Source organism: Lonchura striata, chromosome 11, assembly GCF_046129695.1.
Source record: "Lonchura striata isolate bLonStr1 chromosome 11, bLonStr1.mat, whole genome shotgun sequence".
Lineage (NCBI taxonomy): Eukaryota > Metazoa > Chordata > Aves > Passeriformes > Estrildidae > Lonchura > Lonchura striata.
Genome location: NC_134613.1, coordinates 16,212,855 through 16,238,877, shown reverse-complemented (window position 1 = coordinate 16,238,877; position 26,023 = coordinate 16,212,855). Strand labels below are relative to the sequence as shown.

Here is a 26,023-nt window from a genome sequence, read left to right as displayed (position 1 = left end):
TATGTCTACAGATCTGTATGGGCTTTAATAATCTATTTTACTTAATATTCGAACATGCCCCATACTTTCAGTAACCATTCTTGAAAATTCAAAGTACATTTGGTTAGTGTTTTATGGGCTGGTTTTTTGAGGATTTTTTTGTGTCATAATTTAACTTTCAACATATGCTTTGAATTATTTGCTCCAGTTTCAAGTCCAGTTTTGCCAGGTCCATCAGCAGAGAGACTTGCATGTGATCTGTTAACACTATCCCTTCAGATAGTCCCTGAAAATTAACTGAATAGCAAGGCTCAAAAGCCCACATAGTTTCCTTTTTAATTTAATTAAAATGATGCATATTTGCCCAACACTGTGAAGAATGACATGATGCAGACTGGTTAGTCAAACATGAAGGCAGGCACAGCAGGGACCTTTCAGCCTCGTGAGCTTTTGTAATAGCAAGTTGTATTAAGCAAACAACTGTGTAACATGAGGGGTTTCTTATTGAAAAACAAGAGGGGGTGAGAAAGCTTTTCAATTTCCCCCTTGTGGGTCAGTGTCTCCAGTTGGTAAGTAGGGAACAGACAGATATTTAAAAATAGGTGCATTTCAATTGCATTACTTATTTTTTTAACTTTGCTGTTGATTGGATCAACTCTTCATTCTATTGTAGGAATGTCATAACTTGACTCTAATGCTTATACAACGCCTTTTGCAATTAGATGATGTAAACCTTAACATATTTAGAGAGGTTCAAGTAATCCCCCTGAGAAGCTAGGCCTGTGAGGAGAGTGAGCTTTGATGGTTTATATTTATAATCATGGAATAGTTTTGCTTGGAAAGGACCTTAAAGATCATCTCGTTCCCTGCTCCCCCCTGCTGTGGGCAGGGACACCTTCCACTAGACCAAGTTTCCCAGAGCTCCATCCAACACTTCCAGGGAAGGGGCATCCACAGCTTCTCTGGGCAGCCTGTGCCAGGGCCTTGCCACCCTCAGAATGAAGAATTTCTTCCTCATGTCTAATTTAAACCTGCCCTTCTTCAGCTTAAGGCCATTTGTCATTGTCCTTTTACCCCATGCCCTTGTAAAAAATCTCTCTCCATCTGTCTTGGAGGCTCCCTTTAGGTACTGGAAGGGACTCTGAAATTACCCCAGAGCCTTCTCTTCTGCAGGCTGAGCAATCCAGCTCTCCCAGCCTCTCTTTATAGCAAAGGTGCTCCTGCCCTCTGAGCATCTCCATGGCGTTTGGGCTAATTTGTTTGTTTTCATATTGATATATCCAGAGGCTACCACTGCATGTAAATAGGACATTCAGCCTGCAGTCTTCTCTTGGAAACATAAATTTAAGCTGATTGTGTCCCATTAAGCATATAGGTGTCATGCAATTTGTGTGAACTTAGTGAGAATCACTGTGCATTATATTATTGAGTATTTTTGTCTGCAGCTACAGCATTTTGAGAACTCTTGTCAGTTATGTGAGCTTGGGCCCTTTCCTAGCTGCACCTCTGCCACTGACTGACTGCAGACAGGAGAACTCATTCCTTTGGGTTCAGTATCCTCACCTTTAAAACAGCAGTAAAGGTGCAGAAGTCCTCTGGAAGTTGCTGTGATGTCTGCTAACAGCAAATCCGTGCTCCAAGCCAGTTATTTATTTTGTGTGTCAATACATTTATTTATCAGTGTATTGCAATGTAGTGCTGTGTGCAGTGGGGTAGGGCTATGGGGCTGCTTGCTGCTGCAGGATAAAGCAAGCACATGAGGCCAGGGAAGCCCCAGCCTGGGAGATCTGAAGCAGTTTCATAACATTTGGGTGGAAGGCAGTGCCAGCTTTGGAGCAAGAGCCAAAGAGCAAGAGCAACTGCATTTTATCCCTGCCATCCCACCAGTTTCTTGGTTGGTATGTGTGCAGTATGATCACAGCTGGAAGTCCTGTGTGGTCCCTGATGTAGTTCCAGGCTGTGTGAGCTGACTGATTTTACAGTTCTACTGTATTCTCAAGGGATATTTGTATAGCAATGTCCCCTTTGCTTCGTTCTTGTGGAGAATTTAGCAAGCACAAAATCCTCTATGGCAGAGGGGAGGTACAAGTGTTGTGCTGATGTACAGCAGGTTGGTAGGGTGCAATCCCATGTGGACAGGTCCCATCCTCTATAGAGTCAGACCAGCTGGGAAGCAAGAGTGGGAAGTGTATGTGGAGAGACCTTATTTCCACCTGCAGTCCTTCTTGGTCCTTGAAACTTCTGAAAGGATCATAATTTTGATATCATGGAAGATGTAGATTACATCAGTTATCTCCACATGATAGGAACATGTCCATTTTTGTCATGTCCCCCCACCTCACCCCTGCCATGTCCTCAGTTTCCTGTAAGCCAGGGCTGGAGTGGTGATTCTGGTCCATAAAGGCTGTGGTACCAGCAGGGGATGGACCTGTGCTACCAGACACCTTCCAGGCAGAACCAGGGGCTCCTGCAGCACAGGGGAGACAGTCTGAGGACAGAGCATTCACTCTGACAGATGTGAAGCAGGAATGTTACAGTAAACAGCAGCTTAGTGGGTATTGCCTTGGGAGCTGCACTGCGACCTCGATGTGAGCGAGAGAGGCAGGCTGTAAAAATCAGAACTGCTTCTGGGTGCACTGGGTAACTGATGCCAGTCTGGTGCTTCTGCCCTTAGTTTGTAATTTTAAGTGAGGATGGGCTTAAGTTCACCTGTGTTTTGAGTGTTTGCTTTCCTCTTGATGAGGGGGCACTTTCTGTCAGTACAGTTTAAGATTGCATTGTTTGGTGTTTACTCCGATATTGGTATGTGCATGGCAGGTAAGTCTTTGCTTTTATGAGCCCTGCCTTTCTGTAAATAATAAACCCCAGAATGCTAAAAAATGGCTGTACATGTTTGGGGTTTTTAAAAAAAAAAAATTTATAGTTCTATTTGTATATTGCAAACTTCTTCTGGTTTATGTAAACGTGAGTTCCTGGAAGGAGAGTCTTCAAATGCTGTGTTTGCAAGGCAGTTGTGATTCTTAATGTGTTCTGTAATTATTTTTATATTTGAATCCAGGGTGGATGTATTTTTATTACACTTAATAGAGCTTAAAGCATTTGCTGAGCTGCACTAAACATGAGATAAAATTATATCCCTTACAGTTGTGAGGCATACATTGTAAATTTTTAATTTTTGTTTTAATTGTTGAATTAATGCAGAAGAATTGCTCTGGCATAAGCTTATTCAGAGTAATTTAATATAAATTGATCGAATTTAGGCTATTTAGTCTTATTGGAGGCATTTTGTTTATGCATTTGTAATGCATCTGTTGTTTTGAAGAAGAGCTCTGTCAGTGGAGCACCTCGGTTGTGTAAAGCTGAATGCTCAGCTGTAGTCAGTGCACATGTGTAAACTGATAAATGCCAGTTTCAAGAAGAGCTTCACCTTGTCTTCTTGAACTTGACTGTTTATCTCAAACAGTGACCTGGATCTTGATTCTCTACAAAAGATAGAGCAGTCAAAGATTTTTAAGCTGATCTTTTCTGCTAATTTCTTAGGACTTAATGTACTAACACAGAACATCACAACGAAAATCCTTTGTTCTCTGACCCTTCAGTTTGAGGTTGAGCCTACATTTGGAGCTGTGTTCAGCAGCAACAGTACCTTGACCATCACTTTGTTTTTATTTTTAATCATTTCCTCTTGTTTCCCTCCATCCTGGTCTTGCTTTTTCTGGTTTTTTAGCAAGATAAAGATGGTTTTCGTTTTTATAAGGATTTTTGGGTGCAGTATTCCTGTGTTCTGTTTGTCTTCCTTGAGCAGCCTGTGGAGTATTTTTGATGAACACAAAGTCATCTTTTGTTATCTTGTCCAAACCAAACTTAGTTTATCCTTTTATTTTATTTTGCCTGGAAAGAAATATGTGGACAATCAGTGGCTGAGAATAATTATGAAATATCTAATTTCCTCTTTGCAAGACAAGACATTATCATCTAAAAGGTGAAACTTGCTGCATTGCTGAAGGTATTGAGGTCAACGTGAGATACATTAGTTCAGACTGTTTCTCTATCAGGTCCATGATTCTGTGCAAGACAGGCGTCCATCTACTAATGAATTAAAGGGAAATGGAAAATTGTATCATGTGCTTTGCCAGCAGTATTTCTGTGCACATGAGGCCAAACCAAATTTCTAAGATCTCTGAGCTGGATTTTTCCATGCTGCACTGGATGTGGGCACTGTATGATTGTTTTAGACCAAACCATTTCAACTTGCACTGAAATCTTTGGAGAAGAATGTGCTTATGTAACAACCCTTGTTTCTAGTTACAGACTGCAGCATTCTTAGGAACTGGGGATACAGCACAAAAAAGCATTTGTGGTAGAATTAGGTGTTGAAGTTTATGGAGTTTTGGATAAAAAAAAAAAAAAAAAAAAAAACACTAAACCTGAAAAAAGTAAAAAGAACAGACTGTTTGATTACCAAGCTATAAGCCTTAGCATGCAGTGCATAAACACAGAGGAAAGTTTTCTGACAGGCTGGTGCTATTGTGAGGAAGTGGATTTGAGCCAATTTCCCAGATTCGAAACCCCATGAACTTCAGTAGGCCCAGGCCAACCCTTGGCTTAGGTTCATCTCACAACATTGCAAGCACAGAACACAATTTGAACACTCTCACTAGGAATTGGAAATCCAAAAGGGGAAGGTTTGTGCATAATCCAGTCGCCCTTTGCACACGCAAGGGACACATCAGTGCCAACGTGAACATTTGTTCCCTTGATCATCCTGGGAATGTTTTTGAAAATGCCCTGCAGGAAATGTTTCTGGCATGTGTCCTCAGTACTTGAATCTGTTATCTCTTTACTGGTAAGAGCTTTATGTGGCTTCTCTAATTCTACCCAAATAATGAACTTGCCCGTTGTCCTCACCTCTGTGTGCCAGCCCTTTCCTGGCACAGCAGCTGACATCAGGTTCCTGGATCACACAGTGGTTTCCTGCTTGGAGAACAACTGGTTTATTACAAGCTGAAGCAATACTGCCTTCTGGATGGGGACTGTAGTGGGGAGATTTCAACAAATTATCAGCTATACCCAGACCAGCCAGAGAGATTTATGTGCCCATTTAATCAGCATTGTGTTCATTTGTTTGCATTCTCCTCCTCAGCAGAGCAAACTGTGGTTTCCTCTGAGTTGTGCAGCTGCTGTAGAGGGCAATAAGACAGCAGTGTCAGTCACAGCAGTGCTCTTGCACTTGCTGCATCCCAGGGTTGTGTCTGGAGCTGGAGAGGGGAAAAGTTTAACACAAAAATGAGCTGCATGCAATTAACAGTTTATGGGGAAGCTTGTAAAGGATCCAGCTGGTGGTGGCACTGGGCTGTTAAATGGCTTTTCTGAAGAAACTAGAATGAGAAATTTAAAAAAGTACACACATGCACTGTTCAGTTAACAGAAGTTGTCAGAGCATCCTGGAATATTTCTTATTAATAAAAATATCATTTCCAAGTTCAACATCAAATGTGCTTTCTGTTTGTCCCATGGAGAAACTTAAATGAGCACTTATCACTGAGGATGCTGGAACATACAGAGATAGGAATACTTTATGACTCTGTGACAGAGCTATCATCAGGATATGCCAGCTGAGCTACCAGTGTGACTAAGGTGCAGTTTATGTCCGTTTGCTTGATTTGGTCTATTAATTATAATTCTATATATCGATATTTAGCTATGATTAATCTATAATTCTTCCTCTTTTAAAAATAATTTGATAATAAGATTCTAATAACAGATGAGACACAAACTGCTTGTTCTATTTCAGAATCTGTAGTATATTTGTTAGAGTTCTACAGGGTTGACATACGCATGCTAGGCTGTTGAAACAAGCTGCTGAGAGAGCTTTGTCATAGTATCAGTACAGCAAACATTTCTCTGACTCACATACCCCCTGCAGAGATTTTGTAAGTCAGGACAAAATTTAGAACTCTTATTTGTTATCTGGTACATATTTCAAGGACATTGCTAAACAAAAAGCTAAATTTAAAAATTCTGGCTTTTGTTGTTGGGGGTTCCAGACGTGCCAAAGGAACGTGTCAGCAATTTAGACTTAGTGGCCACGTAATTGTGAAATAGCCTTTTCTTTTTTTTTTTTTTTTTTTTTTTTTTCCTTTTTTTTTTTGTTATGGATGCTCTTAGATGACAAAACTAGAGAAATTTCTATTAGCTGTTTGAGTTGCATTCACTATTAGTGCTTTTTGATTTTTGTTTGTGTGTATGACAAAGTTATTTTGCCCTAAGAGAATATTGCTTTTAGTGGTTTGACTCAACTGGCCTGTTGACATGGACAGCCTTTGGGTCCTGCACATATATCCTGTCTTTATGTGCTTTATTGTATAATGCCTTCATTTGTGAATGAGTTTGCCTCTTGCCTGATGGTATTTTATTTCTCTAAATCGTCTGATTAGTTTGGGGGATGAGGAAACAGATTGTGGCTTTGGCTATAGAAGATGTGACAGACTGTCCAGTGCAGGGAAGAGAAGTGTGTTGGAACTTCAGATCCATCCTGCATCATGAGGTCAGCACAGCTGAGCTGGGAAATGTGGTGTGATTTCTTCCCAGCTCACACCTGAATCATAGACCAGGATTAATATATAGCTCAGTGCTTTAAATTGAAGCACCTTTAGGAGTTGTTCCCCAGGCTTGCTGATTTCGTAACCATCTGAGATATACCTCAGAGATAACACCAGGTGAGGTCTGACCTTCTGTTGGCAGGGGTAGCTTTCCTCCAGAAGGAGTTATCTGGGGTATACCTTAAAACTCAAATACTGCTGCCTAGCTCCTTATCTTAAAACTATTACATAATTGTTTCATTCCCATTCATGGATGGAAGTCAATATTTAGAGGTAGAGTAATTCTGAACTTAGTGTTTGGCAGTAAGTTTATTTCAGAACTTCATTTTTGGACAGAGACTTTTAGGTCAGTCTGGTGAGGGAGACTTTGAATGTATTCTGCATGTTTTCTTCAATTCAGCACAGACAGAATAGGTGCCTTATATTGGGTAAACCTGGCTACATACACCACAGTGAAGACTTAGGCTTGTATAGTTTCAGTTACTGAAAGATACCCACCTTAAACATGTGGGGTTTCTTTGTGGTCATGTTGTCAGCACTGGTGGCTGTCATCTAATTGCCTGGCAGCTGTTCCACTGGATTTCTCTGTCACTTTTGTAGCTGCATCCAATCCTTCAGCATTGTGGATTTGGTCCAGTGATTCATTTCTGGTCTGTGCTGGGTTTTGTAGTCATCTCTTAGCACTTGAGCTCTAGAAGTGAAAATCCATTCTGTTGGTGATAAGCAGAAGGATTCTGCGTGATACTCAAATCCCTGACCTGAACCTGTCTGTAGTAATCAATCTTCTGTTTTAAATGAAAAAGTTAATCTGTTACCCCCTTCATACCTTTGCATGCATTCCCTCCCTTCTGTCCGCTCTTGAGCTGACTTGGTGGCTGTTATCCCTTTGCCAAGCTGTGCCTGTGGTGTGTGATTCTGAGCATTGCAGGGAGCAGGGTCTGGCCCTGGACCTTGCAAAAGGTTGTGTTGCTGTGTGGTGAATCAGATCATCTCACTGATCTGTCTGAAAATAAACTTTAGAAATGCTATTTACATGTCAATTTTTTAGCAACTTTAAATGGGCCCCAGTACAAGGGCTATTGTGACAAATCCTGTATCTCATCAAGGAGAAAAGTTTGGTCTTTTGTGCATCTCACCTTCCTGACAGCTCTGACTGAGGTGGTGCTCTGGTGAGAGTGTTCTGGATGGATACAAGCACAGGGAAACGAGGAGCAGCTGTCAGGGGACTGATAAATGTTGCTTTATCCACAGTTCTGGTAAAGAGTGGAACAAACAGATCAAACCAAAAGCTGTGCCTGCTGTCATTGCCTTGTTTGCCTTCAGGCATTTGACTCTGCCCTGGAAGTTGGTCTTGGGCCAGCTGAGAAAAGAGCCATCACTTCTGTGGCTCAGAGTCAGCTTTGCTGAAATCTTTAGTGAAACCAGCACATACCTGATCCTCCCCTCTGAGACAGGATCAAAAATTTTTTTTGTTGGTATTTTTTCCCTTAACTGGGCTAATAGCATTCAGCTCATGAATTTCTTGTTATCTTAGTTTCTAGTAAATTGAATTAAATTTATGTACTGAACACCAGTTGCTCTCTCTGGCATTTCTAGGACGAATCCTGGACTTGAAGACGGGGACAGTAAAGAAGGAAGGTCAGCAGTCCTCCATGAGAATGTGCATGGGATCCAGGCGCTCCTTCATTTGCAGGATGAGGTTTGCATTTACCCTGTGCTCCCTCGTGGTTCCAGTCCTGTCTCAGCTTAGACTTCAGATGTTTTGTTGCACTAATTTGGCCTTGATTACAAACTAAAGCTGTAATGTCACACTGCCATGAAGTATTTCTAGAGTGCTTGCTTTAGGAACTGGAGTGAAACTGAAACTAGTCTTCCTTAACAGTTAATGGCAAAACAGCACCTCGTTTCTCTTGTAGTTTTTCTTATGAGTGTGGGGTGTAGGTTCCTTTTTCCAGAGAACTTCATGACAGCTTCACCCCTGGAATTTTAGTCATAGTCTTCTCTAGTCAAGTTACTCAAATTGGTACTTTGGGAACAAAGCTTTCACAAGTGCTATGAACACCCAGCTCTGTGTATTTTTTCAGCAAACCAAGAATATTAAAAGAATCTTAAAGATAAACAAGAATTCAGTTGCAAAGCAGCCAGCTATGTAGGAATTAGCCTAAGCCTGGTATGAATTAACCAGATGTCAGCTGGCTGATGCTAGATAAATGAGTAATTGTTAGAGGGTTTTTGATTTGCAATTTTTAAACTTTTCGTGCATTGTTTCGACTTCTTTAAAGAGATTTGTCTGCCCAATGCTTTTTTTGGGGGCTTGTGAGCACTTTTCTTGTTTTAGTGCTCACAGGGTAAAATGCCTGTTGCTATTGCAATAATTTTTGTCTGTGGTTAGGTGGGGAAAGGACATAATTGTATCTGTAGGCTATGTCCAGTATAAATCCTGATAACAGCACTGCAGAATTCATTACAGAATGAAACTCAGTATTTGCACAGTATTTGACACATTAAAATACAGACACATGTACCTTGGTAATATGGTGGATTTCTTCCAGTCCTGTGAGGGTGCTGAAGGTATGGATTTTGGGTGCCTTTGTAAAGTGTTTGTAGACTTTATACCTGCAAGGTCAGACTTCAGAGCTATAGAACCTTTTTCCTCCTTAACTGGGAAGGAAGAAATACAGCCCAGCAGAGCAGCACTGAGAACACTGCTTTTTCTTCCTCCCAAGATGCACATCTTGTTAGGAGGACTTCTTTGTTCATAGCAAACCAGGTCTAGTGTCCTGTTTGCAGTTGTTCCCCAGCTTTCAAAACAGTTCAGATTGCAGTCATTTCCTAGCACCCTGATTCTGTAAACTCCAGTGCTTGAGAGTGATTTTACACATGCCCATAACCCCACTGTTTTTGTATTTCTAAATCTTATTTTAGTTGTTCACTCCTTCTCCTTGGCAGTGACTGATAAGAAAAAAATTAAAGGAATAAAAAGAAAATTCTTCTGGGAAGAATGGGCCTCAGATAATGTGAACTTTCCTTGTGGTTTCTTCTTTCATTGTTGTTATTATTTTTCCATTAAAAATGAACTGCTTTTACCCTTCAAATTATTTACTCAGCTTCAGATGGATTGTTGAAATTTTACAGTTAGGCATACTTATAAATATCACAAAATACACATGAACAAGTGTTAAACAAAGTCACTTGACAGTGTAAATAGTTTGATCTTGCAAATATTATCTTAGTATCTACAGACATTGTAGCTGGTGTTTGGCAGTGGAATTTTTCTGTCCAGGGAAGCTACAAGAACACTGAGATTGGTTTGTGTGGATGTTTGGGGGCCTGACATATTTTTCTCTGGTTTTCACCTCTGTTTTATGGCATTCTGAAGTGTGTCTATTCTTTAGCTACCCTTGGGATATCAATTTCAAAGTCTTTATACTGGGGGAGTGTGGAAGGGAATCTTTTTCTAGTGTCTTTCATTTTTTTTAAATAAGATTTTTATAGCACATCTAAAAAGCTCAGCCTGTGGAAGCAGCACGTTCTATGTAAGCACGAATATGCAACTTTTTGCCAGGAATAAGTATCTATTATTGTCTTCTTATACAAGTAGTAAGGATCTCAAAATGCCTTTTTATCATGTGTCATTTCTGAGCCCTTTAAAATACTAATTTACTTTTAGGTGTGGAAATGCTCCTCTGGATCATTTACCTCTGAACAGAATAACCACCATGAGAAAAAGATACAGGTACTATTACTTAATTTACCACAGAGCAGCTGTAGTTGCCCTAAGCCCTCTCATTTGCCTTTGGGCTAATGCCCACTCCAGGAGTGTCACCTGCTCCTGCACTCACTGGATCCTTTTGCAAACATAATCTCTTGCATGTGTCACTCAGACTCTTTCTCTTACACCAGCTCCAGATCTGAATCAATCTTCAGTATCTTTCTCAGAGAAATATTACAGAAAACAGGTACAGCATGAATAGCAGCTTAACAGAGCTGGCAGTGTACAGAACCCTAGGCTGATTCTCGGGTGTTTCCAGCATAACTTAGAAATACTGGTAAATCATTAGTAGCCATAGTTTGAAAGCATAAAGCTATTCTGCATGCCAGTGTGATGTTTTTGTGTTTCTTGTTCATCCAGGAATGGCCTGGGCCCAGTGAAAGAAGGTGAAGCACAATATGCTGTTGTCCATTGCACTGGCTATATCAAGGCTTGGCCACCAGCAGGTTTGTATCCCTTATGGAAAAGTGGGCAGTGTGCACCAAACTGTCCTTAGGACAGCTGAAAACCTGGCTCAGGTTTCCTTGCTGCTAGAAAAACTGGGAGAGTTTTAGTGGGGTAGCTGATTAAAGTTCACCTTGAGAAGCTTTTGCTAAGAAGAAATCAGCTGTTGTACTCACTCAGGGCATCCCTGTTTTCTGTGGGACACCCTTCTCCATTTCGTTGCCACAGAGGACCTGTAGGAATTGCCAGTAATGCAGGACTCCACAAACTGGGGCCAAGAGTTTTCAACTTATGTTGGTGAACCAATATAAAAATGGTCTCATTTTAAGAAGGTGAACACAAAGGATTGTGTACCTCTAGAAAACCAGTTAATGTTTTTATACTTAAGTACTGAATTGTAAGCACTTATGTATGAAAATGTGTAATTTTACTTTAGACACATGGAAGTTGTCAGTAATGGTGTTACTTGAGAACATTCAGTATTTGTGATAAATTCTGTTTTGAGGCTGTTTTTCTCGGAATCAAGTCTCGGTGTACCGCTTTGATCTACGGAGAAAAACATTTACCTGCTGGAACTCAGTGTTACCTATGGGAATATTTACTTTTGAAAAATTTCAAGAGGAGACAGTGGAGCTCATCCAGACCTCATTATGAGTGGGGTTACTTGACCTTGGCGTTTGCAGGAGTTGAAGAGGTTGTTTGCAGTGTGACAGCGCCTGCTGGCATGAATCAAACCAGGAGCTGTTCTGCCCTTCTGTGGTTGTGCACCACGTCCATAAATCAGATTGATCCAGGGATTATGAGTCCTCAGAGGTGGTTTGTACCCAATGCGTGCAGGGCTGTGCAGACAGCAGCGTGCAGATGTGAACTTCTTATCAGTTTTTTGCTGAAATGTGGTTTTGGAAGCAGAGGAAAACTGCCCCTCTTGTGCTAATGGGATTTAATAGGAGTCAAGATGTTCCAATTTTGCTTCTATCTCGAAAGTGTGAGAGCACAGTGACTGTAAAGTGCTCTGAAAATGGATGGTTTTTTTTCTGTTTTGTTTTCTTCTACAAAAGTACGTACTTTTCTATTGGTAATTCTAAATGCAATTGAATTTGACCTTTATATAGAGGATATCTCCTCAAGAAGGTGTAGGTCAGTTAAGATTTTGTTTAGCTTGAATGCGAATCTTTCGACGCATTATGGGATGTTTAAAGAGATCTGACTCTTCAGGGTGTATGTTGCTGATACAAAGCTACAGATGCAAGAACTCATGTCAGCACTAGGTCCTGATGTTGGCAGTGTGTGCCCTCAGCCCCAGTTCTGCAGGATGGCAGCCTGGGGTTAAAATGATCTTCTGGGTCTTTGAGTGCCCAGTGGCCAGGTATCAAATTCCAGTTAGCATTTCCCCATCCCAACTCTTCCAAAACCTTGCTTCTTATTACTTTATGGGAAGTTTTTATTTCACTGAAGGTCTAATGGGAGTTTTCCTGCCTAGTGCCTCTGTGTCTCTCCAGTGTTCTGGTGTGTTTCCACAAATAGGTTATATCCTGTCAGCCTGGACTTTGCAAAGACAATCCAAGCCATTTCTACTTTCCATTCTCAAAATGCATTCTCTTCACCTTTGTGGTTTTTCTCTGCAATTGTTCGTGTTTTCATTTCACTTCTCAAAATGTAGGTCACTGGCACTGCACATTCTTATTTCAGATGAGATTGTAGTGATGGATAACAATATTTCCTGTCTTACCTGGCAGTGTAGCATCCTTCTCTTTAGTGTGGTGCATCCTGCAGCCATCCTAAGACATCTGATATAAAATTATGTCTTCCAGGTTGCCTTTTTCTCACTTGTCAACTGCAAATCTTGTTTTGAATTGTGGTGATGTTTCAATTAGTAATATCAAGTTCCATCCTATTCCTGTTGCTGTAGCTTATGACTGTTACTGTTCCCCAAGTGCATGCTTATGCATTTAGTAATGCTGGATTTCATCCCATTTCTATTACTCCACTCCTCAGAATCACATGGTGCTTCTTATGATATCCCAGGGCTCCTCCATAATGTTAATGCCTCCAAACTAATCCTAAGGGATGTTTTTGGTTTTGACAGCCTTATGTGGAATTTCATTGGTCTTTTATGTTACCATCCAAATTGTTGCTTCTATTAGTCATGTCTGGGTGCCTTTTTCAGGGCACACAGAATTGAATCAGGGCCTTTTTCATGAGTGCTTATTTGCCTTCCCAGTCTTCCCCACTTTGTGTTGGTGATTGTCATGTATCCATTGGCTTTCAAAGTTGAATGTGAATATCCATAGGCTGAATTGTTCCCCTATATTTGAGTAAATAAGTGACAACATCACTGCATTTGTTGTCATTTCCAGTGGTAATCCAACCATAATCTGCAAAGCAAATGAGATAACTACAGCAGTAATGGAATTTGCCAAGGCTTCTCTACCCTGTAATAAAATTACTTTGTTCAAATCAGCAAGCCTGCATGGTGTCTGGGTTCTTTGGAATAAATGGACTTGTGCTAAATCACAGCAGTTTAAAAATTCAGTGATCAAAAAGATAATTTTAATTTATGTTTCAGTTGCCAAGTGGACACTGGTATAAACTCCAGATCCTTTTCTTTCAAAGCATGCAGTGTGGCATGTGTATCACATAACTAATATACAATATGAACTGTACTGTCACAAGCAAAAGAATCATGATTATCAAATGCCTTTAATCTGTACTTAGTCTCATTTGTTTAGCACTTGGTATTTTCTCTTTCTGAGTTGAATTGCATTGTCTGTAGCCAGTGTTCAGATTTTTAGTCCCACGCTGAATAAATCAGTGTTGATACAGAAGCAAGAGGAGAATTGCTTTGTGATCATTATTGGTGTGATAGACTGTTTGACAGTCTGTGCAAATCTGAAGTAATGTAAGTGCTTCAAACAGGTGAAAATGAATAAGCTGCAGACAGCTGGTGGCATATTTTAAGGGCTGGATTTGTTGTGTTATGGCTCAGGTTTGTGTTCAGCATGAAAACACTGGCACATCCAGCCTGCCTTTGTGATTTTTCTCCCTTGTATAGAGCAGCAAGGCTCATGTCCTGGCAGCCTGTCTTCAGCCCCTTCTTCACTGAGAAAAGGGAGAGAAAACAGAGGAAGCATCCTGCCTCAGCCTCTGTTCAGGCTGTGTGTTAATGGTCTGTTCATTTTTCTCCACTGTGCCTAAAAAGACAGGTAAAAATAAGATCAAGTGCAAAAGCAGGCGTGTGGTACCTGCACACTTCTATCCCCATGGGTTATATGCTGGCCTCAAGTAATGAGGTGTAAACTTGGTGTGGAAGTCAAAGGAAAAAGGAGTCAGATTTTTCAGATGGATGTTCCAGCCAGTCATGTTGTATATTCAGTTAAATAATGCCAGTTGGGTTATTTTGAATGAGGCAAAAGGACTCCTTGTGTGAAGCTGGCTGAGCAGCAATCCCATCCTTTGTCCCTCTGTTCCCAGCGAAGCAGCACAGATGGAACTTGTGATCCTCATCTTAGACAGTGCTTCAGGTTCATAGCCAGTCATAAAACTGAGAAGTGCTGACCTTCTGCTGGGTCTTCCTGTTTTCAACTTAAGCAAGGTTTTATTTTCTTCTATTTTTTTCTCCTCTGAATACCTTATTCCTGGAAGGAAATGAGTCTTCTGTGGTCCATATGATATTTTCCTAATAGGTTTGTTTTGCTTTCTTTTTGTGGCATAAGATTTGGTGGAGAGAGAAGATAAGGTCTGTCAGGATGTTGGTAGTTTTCTGTAAATCAAAGCCAGGATCTGCACAAAAGCACATAGTGAAGCAAAGAGATAGATACATGTTTTGAAACTTCAAATAAAGAGTCACAGAATAATGTTAAATTCAGATAATGTTGAAATATTTTTTTTCCTCTTTAGTTAAAAAAGAAACATTTTAGTCTTCCAAGTCAGACTTACGGTAACATCTTAACCACAGCATGCCAAAGCTGTTAGGTTATTTTAAAGTTTTGGCCAGAATCTGGACATTTGTGCAAAGTACTCCCTCTTCCAACACAAAACAAATTAGTTGCTTGAATATTCCTTGCAGTGCTGTCATTTTTAAGGCTTTATTTATTTTTTAAAGAGTGGTTAATTTAGTTTTTATTGGGATTTTTCATGAGATTTTTATCCTTAGTATGCTATCCACAGCCTTTTTTGTGAAAGCCTATTTCCATTGTTTTGTATGAGAGGTAAAGTCACACAGTGTAGTTCCTTCCCTGGCCAGTAACTATCAGAAGTGCATCTAATGAAAACAGACATTATCAGGGATTGCTAATGACCACTGGACACTTTAATTCCATCTTTTTAAAGAATTATAAACAATTTATTTTTTAGTGTAGTGAAATAAAACCATAAATCCACCAGTGCTGTTCTGCGTCTCGCAGAAGATGTGGGGCAGAAGGGTAGAGAGAAAGAAAGCAGAAAATGAAGCTGTTAGATCCAGCTGGAAGCTCATTGGGAAAACTAAAAATTCCTTATGTCCACACGAACATAAGGAACTGTTGCCCTGTGGGAAACTGTTGCTGGTATAGAGGACACTTGGAAATTAAATATAACCTCTGATGGCACAGCATTCTATTTGTGATGCTCAATTGCAGCTTAGCTGTGCCAGTTGTTGATGTGAACTCAGGCAAGCACAGCACTGTATTTATTATTCAAGAGGGCTGTATATTTGGTGTTGAGAAATAAACCCTCTCACAGGGTTACACATAAAGAATGTGAATAACTGAAATATGTTTATTTTGTGGATGCCCCCTAAAGGTCATTTTCATGGCTGTTTTCCTCCAAGATCTTACAACTTTTTTTAGAGATAACAATGGGACTTGGTGGTGTTAAGGAGCAATATTGCATTCTATTAAGAGCTGGACAAACTGGTAGAAAGTGCAGTGCACATCTGTGTTTACCTGTCCATACTGGGGTGTGTACAATAGAAAGTGTGCTAAAGCAAAAGTAAATCTGATCTACAAATGGCACCTTCCCATATAAAGACACCCAGAGTTGAATCTTCGGAAATGTCAGCTGAAGAATAAAGAAAAAAATTTCTCTCTGTGGAATGCTGTCAGTAGTAGCACCTACATTGCAGAGAAGCAGAAAATCTTGTCATATTTTTTCTCTAGGAACTTTGGGAAGGGGTTAACAATCCACTGGGTCATGTATTAATTCCAGGCAGATTAGTTTTTACTCATAGAGTGTCTTGTGGCATAACCCAACTAAGACATTTTCCGTTTTGCTATACAGACCAAATGTAATCCATCTTGGGCAAAAAGGAAAAAAAAAAAAAAAAAGATGAAAATTAGAACAACAGCCTCCCTTTGTCAACAGAGTGACATCAGAAATAATGTTTCTTAGCTAGGTTTAATTTTGGAAGTTGTTTATGTTACTTTAATTCTATTTGAGCAGTAGCAAGGGTGGACCAAGATCCTAAAAAGGAAATCACTGTTGAAAGCTACAGAGAAAAAAGATTATGCAAAGTGGAAGCTGTCCAGCTGTATCTTTGCTGTCCTTTGCAATACTCTGTGCCACTAAGGAAATTATTGGAAAAAGCTTTTGAGGTCAGGGGAATGTTGCTTTAAATGTGTCCTTCTCAAATGCAAAACTCCATTTGAAAGGGATCTTTTGGTTATCCAGCTAGAATGATTAAGAGTTATGTCCTTAAAACAGCACTTGTTAGATGAGATAATAATGCTCCTCCTTTGTAAAGCTCTTGAGACCCCTTGATAAAATTCTAGTTATTAGTAGGGGGCTGCAAATAATGTTGTGCATCCCAGATTGTGAAGTTACTGCAGAACAAGTCTCAATATATAATACAAAAACATGGGGGGTTTTCCACCATACTTGGTGTATTTTATTTTATTGTATAGTTCAGTGAAGACCAAAAAATACCTGTAAAATGCTGTTTGGGAGCTGATTGTTAGATAAGATTCAACTGTTTTGATACAGAATGACATTCTTAGAGATGACTCCATTCAGCAGCATTTTTAGTGGTTTTTCAGAGGTATCATTCGCGAAAGTGGTGTGCTGTCATCCTCTGGGCTGTCCAAAGATTGGCTTGCACTGGGGATTATAAATTTAAAAAATAAAGTGGCAGTAGTTTCAGGCATGGTAGCTGCTTTGCAATTAATTTCGTTAATGCTTTGAAGTGCCTCTTAAATGATTCACTGCCTGTTATGACTGAATTTCTTGAAAATTCTTGTGAAAGAGTTTACAGATCACTTAAAATAGGTCAGTGGTGTCACTCCTGGAAGACGTTTTTTCAAGTGTTTTATACGAATTTGGTATCTCAGTACTGGAGCTGGGAAATAACTTCAGCTCAAGGCTTAGCCAGCAAGCAAGTAAACAGTGCTAATCTGAGTGTTCCTATTTGTGAAACACTGAGATGGAAGATAGTACACATATATGTTTTGAAACTGTTCCTGTGTTTATAGTAGTTACTCCTGTTACACAGCTGGAACGAGCAGCGTTAGCAAAGCATCCGCATTTTTTTCAGTCTTTCAACATAACAACGCAGGTTTAGTTCATTATAGAAAAAAGTAAAACCAGCTGTTCAGTATGAGCACAGAATTAGTGATTACTTTAGGCTGTGCCTTGTTTTTAAGGCTCATTATAAAATATTATTCACAAAGAAAACTGAACATAGTGTGCATTCAGTGACCATGGTTAAGTGACCCCGTGGTTCCATAACGTGCTGGTGAAGCAGCACTCATGGAAATGTTACTGTCCAACTTGGTGTATGATGGAATTTCAGTATCTTTAGTAGAATTTTAGTATTTTTAGTAGAATATTAGCTGCTTTTTCTTCAGCAGCCAAACTTGCTGCTGTGGGTACTGTGTATATGTGTGTGAGGTATACAGGATTGAGCACAACTGAGAGGCATCATCTGATCTGAACCCAGAAATAATGACTGAATCTTAGAGAAGAAAATGAGGGTGTTTTGTAAAATTTAGAGCATCTAGAAAAGTATAGAGCCAGGACAGCAGCATCTCTGTTTATCCCAATTCCCTACTTATAACAGTATTTGTTATCGTTTACTCCAGGAATGACTATACCAGAAGAAGATGCTGATGTGGGACAAGGTAGTAAATACTGCCTCGTGGCAATAGGAAGGCTTCAGGTAATGGCAGTCTTTCCATATACAAACTATTTCTGAAAGCATGATCATTGTTCTGTGTGTGTTTATAAAAGATTTGCACACTGTTTTGCTACTACTCTAACTTTTAACATGCCTCCAGTTTATAAAGTGCCTTGATGTGTGTGCAGTCAGTGACTTGTCTAGAACTTGTCAGCAGAGCAAAGTGAAATGGTGATTTTGATGCTGGATGTGTGTACTTAATGCAGTAACAACAGCAGAGAAGCTCCTGATGAGTGTGCACAGATCTCTATTCTTCAGGGTGTGTAGGGCTGGGGTGTTGGAGGTAGTGAGAAATGTGGCAGTACAGGTGCTGCAGGTGTGTGACCCCCAAAGCCAGTGCTATGCTCCCTGGCATTTCTCCAGCCATTCTCTCTCTGACTAATCAACTACTTGGAAAACTATGATTGCAGGAGTTATTCTGAAAATGGTAAAGATAAAGAAGTCAAGAGGCACTTCAGAAATCATAGCTTTATTCTCAGTGTGTATTGTGTTATGCATTCAGATGAGATGTGAGCTGAAGGAACTAGGAGAATAAAATTTTCCTTCCTTTTTTTGCAGGCGGTTGCAATTGTTGTAGTGCATTTGCTCCTTTGTGCACTGCTGAGCAGAGTTCAGAGCTCTGAGCTAAAACAGTCATGGTGAATGTCCTTCACCACAGCAGGGAGGACAGTTTTTATCTTCCTGGTCTGGGTGAACATCTTTGAGCCTCTTGCATGATCCCCTGGACTCGCTGCCATCTGCTAGGAGGGGATCACTCCTCCTGACAAGGTGGAATGACCCTTTCACAGGGGCCAAACCCATCTGACCCGAGGTGAACAGCCTGCAGGTGTTGGCACGTCTGCAGAGTGGCTCTCCATGGCCATGGCAGAGCTACACAAGTACTGCAGGGTGGGATTCAGGTTAATCATGCTTTCATAATCAAGAGTAATATATTCCACTGATGCAAAGGAAGTTATGGGGTTTATGTGTTACAGCTTCCAAAGAAAGATGATTTCCAAGTAATGTCAAAATGTCTGTTACGTTAGAGGAGCCATTGTGGTATGTGAGGGCGGGCAGGAGGAAGCTCTGTGGTAGGTTAAATCAGAAAGGTGTCAGGGTGTACAAAGTAAAAACTCTTGTTCTCTAACAGCAAGTTTAAATCTTGCATATGGTTAACTGGCTAATCCGTTCCGAGTTAGCAAAAAATGGGATTTTGCTCATTTTGCATTGTTAGCAGAGATAGCTCTGGAACTTGTAAAAAAAATCAGTGGTCTCCTTTGTACCTCCAGTGGAAAGAATGGATATGAAGTGGCCTGGTAGCACAGATTTCAGGCAGAGATAAAACACACAGTTCTCTCTGGTGAGATTTGGGAAATATTTAGAGAACTGTGTTTTTCATTATGAGCAGCCACTTGCTGGTCTGTTATCCCCTACCTCAGCCTCTGGAGGACTTGGTTCAGGTGTTTCAGGTGAGGTTCATGTCACCTGAAAGAGGAGTGATTAGTCTGAGCAGTGCTGTTGGTTAGGTCTACAGATTATGGGCTGGTTTCCTATCTTAAAATGAGTGGACTGCATTGTCCTTGCAAGTCATTCATTCTTGGTTGAAAGAGATAGAACCATGATGCCTGATGTTCTGCAAAGCGAGATGAGTGCAGCTGGACTTGCATCCTCAGTATATCCCCCCTTCCTGGCAACCTCTGATGTGTTGTTAATCCTCCATAGATGCCATGGAGTGAGATATTTGCCCTGCAATCTGGACTAAAGGCTGTTGTGTCATTTATCTGTGCTGTTGTTCTATTTTACTTTCTTCAGTCTGCCAGCAGATTGTGTCCTTTAGCTGGGGGTGGGATGTGGCTTTGGTGACTGGTGTGGACTCTCTTGCCCCAGGTGACCAGCTCTCCCGTGTGCATGGACATGAACGGCATGTCGGTCCCCACGGAGTTCCTGTCCAGGCACAACTCGGATGGAGTCATCACCTTTGTGGACCCAAGGTGCATCAGTGTCATTGGCTACCAGCCCCAGGTCTGTGGCCACTGGGAATGTGGAGAATGGGTGGAGCTAATGCAGAAAATCCCATTTGCAAGCATAAAGTATTTGATAATTCATACATCAGGCACTGAATGCTGTTTGTTTTTCTTTGCTGTCCACGCCTGTGTGTGGGGTATCTGTTTATACCTTTAGGTCTGATTAAAATTCCAACAGCAGAGTGCTCTGAACCTTGCACTGCTTTCCAGTGAAGACATTTCTGTGATAGAAAGTTAACAGTGCTTGGAAAAGAGTTTTAGTCCTGTAGACCTTTGATTCTGCCAATCTCTTGAACAGTAAACAGACATAATTTACAGCATCTATTTTCCTTCAGGCTTACATCTGCTCCTCTGAACAGGAGGCTAGTACAGAACTGAGTAGAATAGTAAATGAACCACAGCTCTTCCTCAGATAACTCCCAGCAGTTGCAATTTAGAGGCAAAAGTAGTTCCTTGTTCATTTGCTTATTAAGTTTTTTATTTTAAATTGATTTATAATAAGTGTTTTTACAAAAATTAGTGCATAAAATGAGCTGTAGTAGCAGATATCAGTCTTTTCAAGACACCGTTTCACAGGTGTTAGAAAATAACATAAACTTTTTAGTAAAAACGTGGGGCATGATGCCTACAAACCTTGTTTGTATGATTCATCCCTGATTAACTGAGTAGTCCTGTTAAATTTGATAGATCTTGTGTTTGCAAAAATGACTTGTAGGTCTACATGTGGATTTGTGTTATTGTTTGGGTTTTTTACATAGCTTTATGTTTTATTCTAGGATCTTCTGGGGAAAGATATTTTAGAATTCTGCCATCCTGAAGACCAAAGCCATTTGCGAGAGAGTTTCCAACAGGTGCTGTGTCCTGCTCCTTTTGTTCCACACTTTATTATTTTGTTATTATTTTGTCCACAGAAGTAGTTTTTATTTTATTTTTATGCAGAAGTGGCAAGATACAAAACAATCCATTGGTCAGTTATCAATTGGTTTAGCTGCATAATAAATGGTAGCTTAAACTGCAGCATGGATTGACAATATTTTCAGAACTAAATCTTCTAGTTATATATTTGGTTGTTTGCTGCACAGAGTGAACAGTCTTGGAGATGCCTATGTTGAGCCCCCTATGATAAGTGTTTATTATTTACCTTCCAAGGGCTTTTGACTTGGAAGAGTTACATTCCTCTGTGACACTGGATTGTTTGTAACTGAGTTCTCTGCTAGCACAGATGATTTGCTTTTTCATGTACTTTAATGAAGTTAAACTTTACATCTACATGTAATTTGGCCCCTTTCCTCTGTTAGAAATTGAACTGTACAGGGAAGTAACAAAAGAAATACAACATACAGGAAGAGTTACCGGTTTGGATTCATTTTTACCATGGGCCACATTTACATCAGCTGAATCAATGGCATTTATTCCATTGCAGAGCTTGCTGTTTCAGCTTGGTCTGTGACATGCATTAGCACAGCTTTCCCTGAGCTGCCTCCTTATTCCTGGGCTTTTCAGTGCCTTTCCTGCTGCACCCAGCACAGGATGTTTAACCTGTTGCTGAGGCTCAGTTGATCTAAGTGGTTCCAGATTTTCTAACAACAGCCAATAGCTCAACCAAGTTGTGTTGATACATCTTGTGCTGGATGCTGAGATGTATTTTCAGCTGTGAAATGTGGATATGAAGTGACTCCTAAGCATTTTGTATAGACAACTGTGTGTTCAGGCATGGCATGTACAGACAGAGCCTCTGGGGGCAAAACAGCTAAATACTGTGTCCCTAGAACAGATTGTGAAACTGAGGTTATGGTCCCTGCAGAAGCATTGGAGATGGTGTAAGATGTTCGTCCTTCTGAGCTGCTTCTCACCATTCCCCCTTCAACAGGGACTACCAGCCCCATGGCCAAGTGTGCCTCCAGTTCCTTGCACAGACTGAGTGCAAACAGCAGCCTTTCTAAATTCAAGGTGTTGATTCAGAGGCTGTGAGAATTCAATGCTTTAAACAGGTCACCACACCCAGAACATCTCCTCTGCCCCACCTCACTGGGGATGTGATGCTGCAGCTGAATCCTCCTGGTCCATCACCAGGAGTCAGCTCCTGCTTCCCCCCTTCTCTCCTGCCTGCCCTCCTCCTCACCTTCCTGCTGCCTTGGTGCTGGCCTGGGTGGACTGAGGGGAGTCCTGGGAGGGCTGAGGCCCTAATTCCTTTTGCATGGAACTCCCAGCTTTGGGCTGGTTCAGCTCCTGAACTGGTGCCTGACAGCACAGGAGCAGTGAGAACACATATGCTGCTTTTCAGTGGTGCCCAAATGATTGATTCCACTCATCTATCCAAGGGACAGTGACAGAGAGCTGCTGGATAATGGCCTGTCAAACATCCTCTGCAGGGAATCCATCCAGTGATTGCCTGGGTCTCAGCAGGGCTGACTAATGAACATTGCAGTTAATGACTTGGTCCTCCCCGTGTTCACTGGAGGGAGATCAGGCTGTGGCAGGCTGCCAGCATGTCCCTGAACTCACTGGGGACTCCACTGTCACCACTCACTGCTAGGCATGTGCATAAGTGGTTTGCTGGATCAGGGACCTGCAGGATTTGCTTAAGGTCATACAGAAAGACAGCAGGAAAAAATGCAATTAGAACTGAAAAGTTCCTGTTCACTCAATCTTTGTCCAATCTATGAAAATACTGTGTTGTTTCCTTAGAGGCAATGCCTTCTTGGGTGTATTTTTGTTCAGTACAGTAGCAGTTTGGGTCTGTTATTCCCATCATGCAATAAAAGACTGAAGTAAACAGTTAAGCTTTGCACCAGGTGGTTTTTATTTCCAAAGAATATAAGAAAGTAAAGTTTTGTCATTGGCTTTGAAATTTTTTGTGCTGGTTTGTTTGTGTGCTCTGTCTTAAGACAGTTCAGGATTTTCCCACCAGCAATCTCTCTGCTTTATATATTATTACAGAATTACTGTTTGCTTAATCAGGGTTTCAGGGTAATAGATCACTGCCATTTGTTTTATTATTATTAGTGTGGTCTTAGAAATCTCTTAATTAAAAAGGTAACTGTGATTTCAAATAAACTCTTTTTCCTTTTTTTCCTAAAACCTGAAAACTTGACGCTTCTGATTTGCTGACAGTATCAGAACCAGACTGGTGCATAACAGAGGAAGGAGGGAGAGAGGGAGGGTGGGTTTTGCAATTTTTGGTCAATTGCCAGTATCTATCTTAGAGTTTCATTTCCTTGGGAAGATAAATTCATTCATCAGGGTGGGAAAAATCAGGCCAGAATGAGATAGTCTCAAGGCTAAGACAAACACATACAGTTTAATATCAAAGGCTCCAGTATACAGCTGTTGGATACCCAGTAGAATACTACTCAGATTGCACACTCTACACCAGCTCTGTGGTTTCTGCCCTGGGTGTGGTAGTAGAAAATTGCTGATAAAAGAATGTTGCTCAGTGAGCTCAGAAAAACCCTGTAAAAGCATTAAAAAACCCCCAACAAAACCAACCAAGTCATTTAGTTCAATATGATTTTGAACTTCCCTAGGCTTTGCTAAAGCTTGTTGTGTCTTCTATTTGCATTGTCTTCTGTTTACATTCTTCCATTTAGTCCCATATCCAATTGATTAATTTGAAGTGCAAACTTCTGAAAAAAGCAGCATTGGAACATTTTTCTTAATCTAATTGCTTGTCAATGAAGACAGAGGGTAAATAGTGGAACTTTTACTTTTAGAGAATCCAGGCTGCAGATAGCTAATAAAAAGTAAATTCCAGATGTTAATGATTAAGAATCCACAAGATGTGGCATTTATTTGCAGTAGACCTTCCCTTTCCTTCCTTGAGGCAACCCTGGGATAGCCTGGTGGAAAAGCTGTAAAATATAAACAGAGATAGGCCAGGTAAGTGTCAGCTGAATGACTTAAAACCATGAAAGTTTTCTCCTGGCTTAACCCCAGATTGTTGGATAACACGTGAAATGCAGTTGCAGGGCCAGTGTGAGAAGATTGCTTTGAATGTGCTTTAGTTGGCTACTTCTTAATCCTCACTTGATGCCCAACTGTTGACTTGAACAAAACTTCAGCTACCAAACCCAGACATCTGAATTCTTAGTTACAAACAAATGGCCTGTGCAAGCAAGGAATTTATAGTATTAAAATGGACAGTGGCTTATCAGTGTTCTCTCCATCCAAACACTCTTTTGCTGCTGAAAGACAGAAGCAAATGTTTCTTGTTAGCAATTTGCCATCCTAGAGAATCTTTTAATATGTTTGGGATGGGGGGAACCAACACCTGATGGTTTCTAAAAAACCCAAAAAGTAAACACCACTATGTTTAAGCATCATCCTAAATTTTGATGCTGATTTTTCACATATATTAATTGTATATTAATTGTATCTGCTTGAGTATCCAAGCAGAAAAGCAGTCAACCTCAAAATGGCTTTTGTTTTAGGCTTTTGTTTACTTGCAGTGATTGGTTTATGGTTTACAGATAAACATTTACGAAATCCTCAGTTTGGTTTCTGTTAATCTCTCGATAAGTGTTTCACATTGAAACATTCTTAAAGTTTCTGTGTCAGGATTGCAGCACAACCTGATGATTGTCCTGAGTCTGTATTCTTTTTATAAGCAGGCTGGAAATTGGCATTTTGTATGACAAAGCCTGAGGATTTCATTCTGAAGGAGATAGCTGTGAACATGGATTTTGCAGATTCTCTCCAAATTAAAAATTCCTGTGCTGTCCCCATAGCTTTCTGGAATTCAAGTCTAAAATGCACCAGTTGCTGCTGTTAACTATTCATTTACACAGCAGATAGCAATCTCCTGTTATTAACCTTTCCACATGGCTTTGCAGGTGGTGAAACTGAAGGGTCAGGTCCTGTCTGTGATGTATCGTTTTCGCACCAAAAACCGGGAGTGGATGCTGATCAGAACCAGCAGCTTCACATTTCAGAATCCTTACTCTGATGAGATTGAATACATCATCTGCACCAACACTAATGTCAAGTATGTGCCTTTCTGGGTGCTCCCCTGTGTGGTTTTGAAGGAATTGTAACCATTCTTTTTCGCTGTAAAGCACATCCCAATCTTTTAAGCAGATACTGTTTGTTTCTGCCTGGCGGTGCAGGCTGTAATAGGGTTTTGCTGCATCAGGAGATCTCCCAGTTTAGCTGTTTCCCTGTGTCATTATCCTGTGATGCTTCCAGGGCCTGGCTGCACTGGGGGGAAACGTCACTTATCTGTTATGTCATTAGACAAAGCCATTGATCTCAGTCCAGGCTGCCTTGAACTGATGCAGAGCTTCCAGCAGCACCACAGCTGTCCTGGTACTGGAGGAAGGTTAGCCTGACTCCTGAGCCAGAAGAAAATTCCATGTCCATGTTCATTGTGATCATATCATTCTGTAGTTCTGGGATCTTCTGCTTCAGCTCTGTCTATTTTACAACCTAATGAAGCTGGCAGAATTATTTCCTAGTAGGTTTGATTGGGAAGGGTTCCTTATAGTTTAGATTTGATAGAATATCCCCAAGTATGAGGGTGATCCAACTCCTAATCTTAAGAGGAAAATGAAATCATCTGTCTTGGAATTAATATTTTCAAAAATCTTTCATTGGCCTCTTAGAAGGAGATCACACTCAGAGTATGGTGGAGGTTGGTCTCTGTGGACTGAGCAGAGATGCTTTTGGAGCCTGCTGAGTCCTCAGCCAGTAACTGCAGAACCTAATCTGGCCTTGATTGCTTTATATTGTGAGGTTTTTTTAATATTTTTTTTTTCTCTCCAATGTAAACCTAATCTATTCTTAATACTAAATCTGCTTCTGATCTGACCAGAGCTTTTTTTTTGCCAAGTCTTTCACTGGGAGGAAATTACTGGGTTTGAGATCTCATCTTGTTAGACCATATATTGGAAATGCTGAATGAGCAGTCTGCTGCTGGAGGTGCCTGCTGAGAGCTCCACTGCAAAACCAAACCCCTGGGGCTTTGGCACTGGAGTTTGGAAGTGCCTCTGGGCATTCCTTGTCTTGCTTCTTTAGCACATACCTGGACTGGAAGGGCTGTGCATTCACTTACATGAAACCCAGCATTACAATTGTTTTC

General features: G+C 40.7%; 1 protein-coding gene across 4 annotated transcripts in view; it reads left to right on the top strand.

Annotated features, from left to right (window-relative positions):
- ARNT2 (aryl hydrocarbon receptor nuclear translocator 2) overlaps positions 1-26,023 on the top strand; it is a 95,991-nt gene that overhangs the window by 46,821 nt on the left and 23,147 nt on the right. For all 4 annotated transcript variants that reach the window (XM_021537594.3, XM_021537591.3, XM_021537593.3 and 1 more), the window contains 7 exons: positions 8,178-8,280; positions 10,252-10,317; positions 10,714-10,799; positions 17,850-17,926; positions 19,811-19,945; positions 20,724-20,798; positions 24,780-24,931. In XM_021537594.3, coding sequence (XP_021393269.1) covers positions 8,178-8,280; positions 10,252-10,317; positions 10,714-10,799; positions 17,850-17,926; positions 19,811-19,945; positions 20,724-20,798; positions 24,780-24,931 — 694 coding nt within the window. The remainder of the gene's footprint in view (positions 1-8,177; positions 8,281-10,251; positions 10,318-10,713; positions 10,800-17,849; positions 17,927-19,810; positions 19,946-20,723; positions 20,799-24,779; positions 24,932-26,023) is intronic.